The 2,223-nt window shown below is 54.4% G+C and overlaps 1 protein-coding gene across 1 annotated transcript in view; it reads left to right on the plus strand.

Annotated features, from left to right (window-relative positions):
- KLF1 (Kruppel like factor 1) overlaps positions 1-1,235 on the plus strand; it is a 5,229-nt gene extending 3,994 nt beyond the window's left edge. The window contains exon 3 of the mRNA XM_017497789.2: positions 632-1,235. Within this exon, the coding sequence (XP_017353278.1) occupies positions 632-807 (176 nt within the window). The 3' untranslated portion in view covers positions 808-1,235. The remainder of the gene's footprint in view (positions 1-631) is intronic.
- The last annotated feature ends 988 nt before the right edge of the window (positions 1,236-2,223 follow it).

Genomic DNA, 2,223 nt, shown 5'->3' on the forward strand with positions numbered 1-2,223 from the left:
AAAAAAAAAAAAAAAAGGCCAGAAAAGGCCAGGTGCAGTGGCTCACACCTGTAATCCCAGCACTTTCAGAGGCTGAGGCAAGTGAATCACCTGAGGTTAGGAGTTCGAGACCAGCCTGGGCAACATGGGGAAACCCTGTCTCTACTAAAAATACAAAAATTAGCCAGGCATGGTGGCATGAGCCTGTAATCCCAGCTACTCAGGAGGCTGAGGCAGAAGAATCACTTGAACCCAAGAGGTGGAGGTTGCAGTGAGCCAAGATGAAGCCACTGCACTCCCTCGTGGGCGATAGAGCGAGACTCCGTACGAAAAAATAAAACAAAAACAGATGCAAAGCTGGGTTACCAGGACACAGAAAGTGGGGCCAGTAGTGTAGGGACCTAGCTTGGGCCCAGGACGAGAGAAAGGGCATGGCACCCAACGCAGTTACAGAAGAAGGTCTGCAGAGGGCGGGACTTGGACTTGGCCTTGGCCTCTGAGAGTGAGTGCCTCCTTAAAGTTTGTGCCCTAGGGGCCTTGCTTTGTTCATCCTAGTCCCAGCCCAGGCTGAGCGAAAGGGTGTTGCCTGACGCAGGGGACCTGGGGACAGGACTGGGCTGACAATGGCGCTTATGGCTTCCTCGTCCCCTAGGGGAGAAGCCATACGCCTGCACGTGGGAAGGCTGCGGCTGGAGGTTCGCGCGCTCGGACGAGCTGACCCGCCACTACCGGAAGCACACGGGGCAGCGCCCCTTCCGCTGCCAGCTCTGCCCACGTGCTTTTTCGCGCTCTGACCACCTGGCCTTGCACATGAAGCGTCACCTTTGAGCCCTACCCTGGCACTTGGACCCTCCTGGGGACTGGAGATGTGACAAGAGTGGATCAATGCCGGGTGGTTTTCCCAAGGACGGACCCTCACCTGGACTCCCGGTCCCACAGATCCACCAAATATCAAACACAGACCCATAGACAGCTCTCAGGGAGCCTCCTACAGAAACTCTGACAAGTCCTCAGCCACAGGAAGCCACACAGAGATGTCCAAACTGTCATGCAGACCCAGCAAGACAGACTGCCAAATAAACTGACTCAGTGGACACTCAGACCAGCTCCCAGATGGCCCTGGACAGCAGGAGGGGGTGTGGGGTGAGGCTTCCCAGAGACTCTGGTCTAGAAAGGGGCTCCTGAAGGCCCCTTATGGTGGCTGACATTAACCCTCAATGGTTATGGGTCCTATAAAAATGCCCCTCCCAGATAAAGCTTCAGCGTGGGCCTGAGTTTTTTGGTTTTGGGGGCTGAAAGATGGCAGGAGGCTGGAAACCCAGAGATCATATTAGAGGGCCTTACACACCCTCGTCTCCTAAACTACAGTGACATGCCCTCACCTCCAACAAGCCCCCTTGGGCACCGCAGGCCTTGCCCTCCACTCTTTTCCTGCCCAGTTCAGGCTATACCATGCTTGTCTACTGCCTTGAACCCTGCGGACATTGGCAGCAAACATCTTCCTGCATTTAACAGTCCACATCCTGTGGCCGGGCGGGGTGGCTCACACCTGCAATCCCAGCACTTTAAGGGCCTGTGGCAGGCAGATCACAAGGTCAGGAGATCAAGGCCATCCTGGCTAACATGGTGAAACCCCGTCCCTACTAAAAATACAAAAAATTAGCTGGGCGTGGTGGCATTCGACTGTAATCCCAGCTCCTTGGGAGGCTGGGGCAGGAGAATCACTTGAACCCAGGAAGCAAAGGTTGCAGTGAGCTGAGATCACGCCACTGCACTCCAGCCTGGACTACAGAGTGAGACTTAGCCTCAAAAAAAAAAATGGCTGGGTGAAGTGGCTCATGCCTGTAATCCCAGCACTTTGGAAGGCTGAGGCAGGCAGATCACGAGGTCAAGTTAACGAGACCAGCCTGACCAACATGGTGAAACCCTATCTCTACTAAAAATACAAAAATTAGCTGGGTGTGGTGGCGCACACCTGTAGTCCCAGCTACTCAGGAGGCTGAGGCAGGAGAATTGCTTGGACCCAGGAGGTGGTTGCAGTGAGCCGAGATCGCGCCACTGCACTCCAGCCTGGCGACAGAACGAGAGTCTGTCTCAAATAATAATAATAATAAATTTAAAAAAAGAACAAATGGCCGGGCGCGGTGGCTCAAGCCTGTAATCCCAGCACTTTGGGAGGCCAAGGCGGGTGGATCACGAGGTCAAGAGATTGAGACCATCCTGGTCAACATGGTGAAACCCCGT

The sequence above is a fragment of the Cebus imitator genome, unplaced genomic scaffold (assembly GCF_001604975.1).
Source record: "Cebus imitator isolate Cc_AM_T3 unplaced genomic scaffold, Cebus_imitator-1.0 Scaffold234, whole genome shotgun sequence".
Taxonomy (NCBI): domain Eukaryota; kingdom Metazoa; phylum Chordata; class Mammalia; order Primates; family Cebidae; genus Cebus; species Cebus imitator.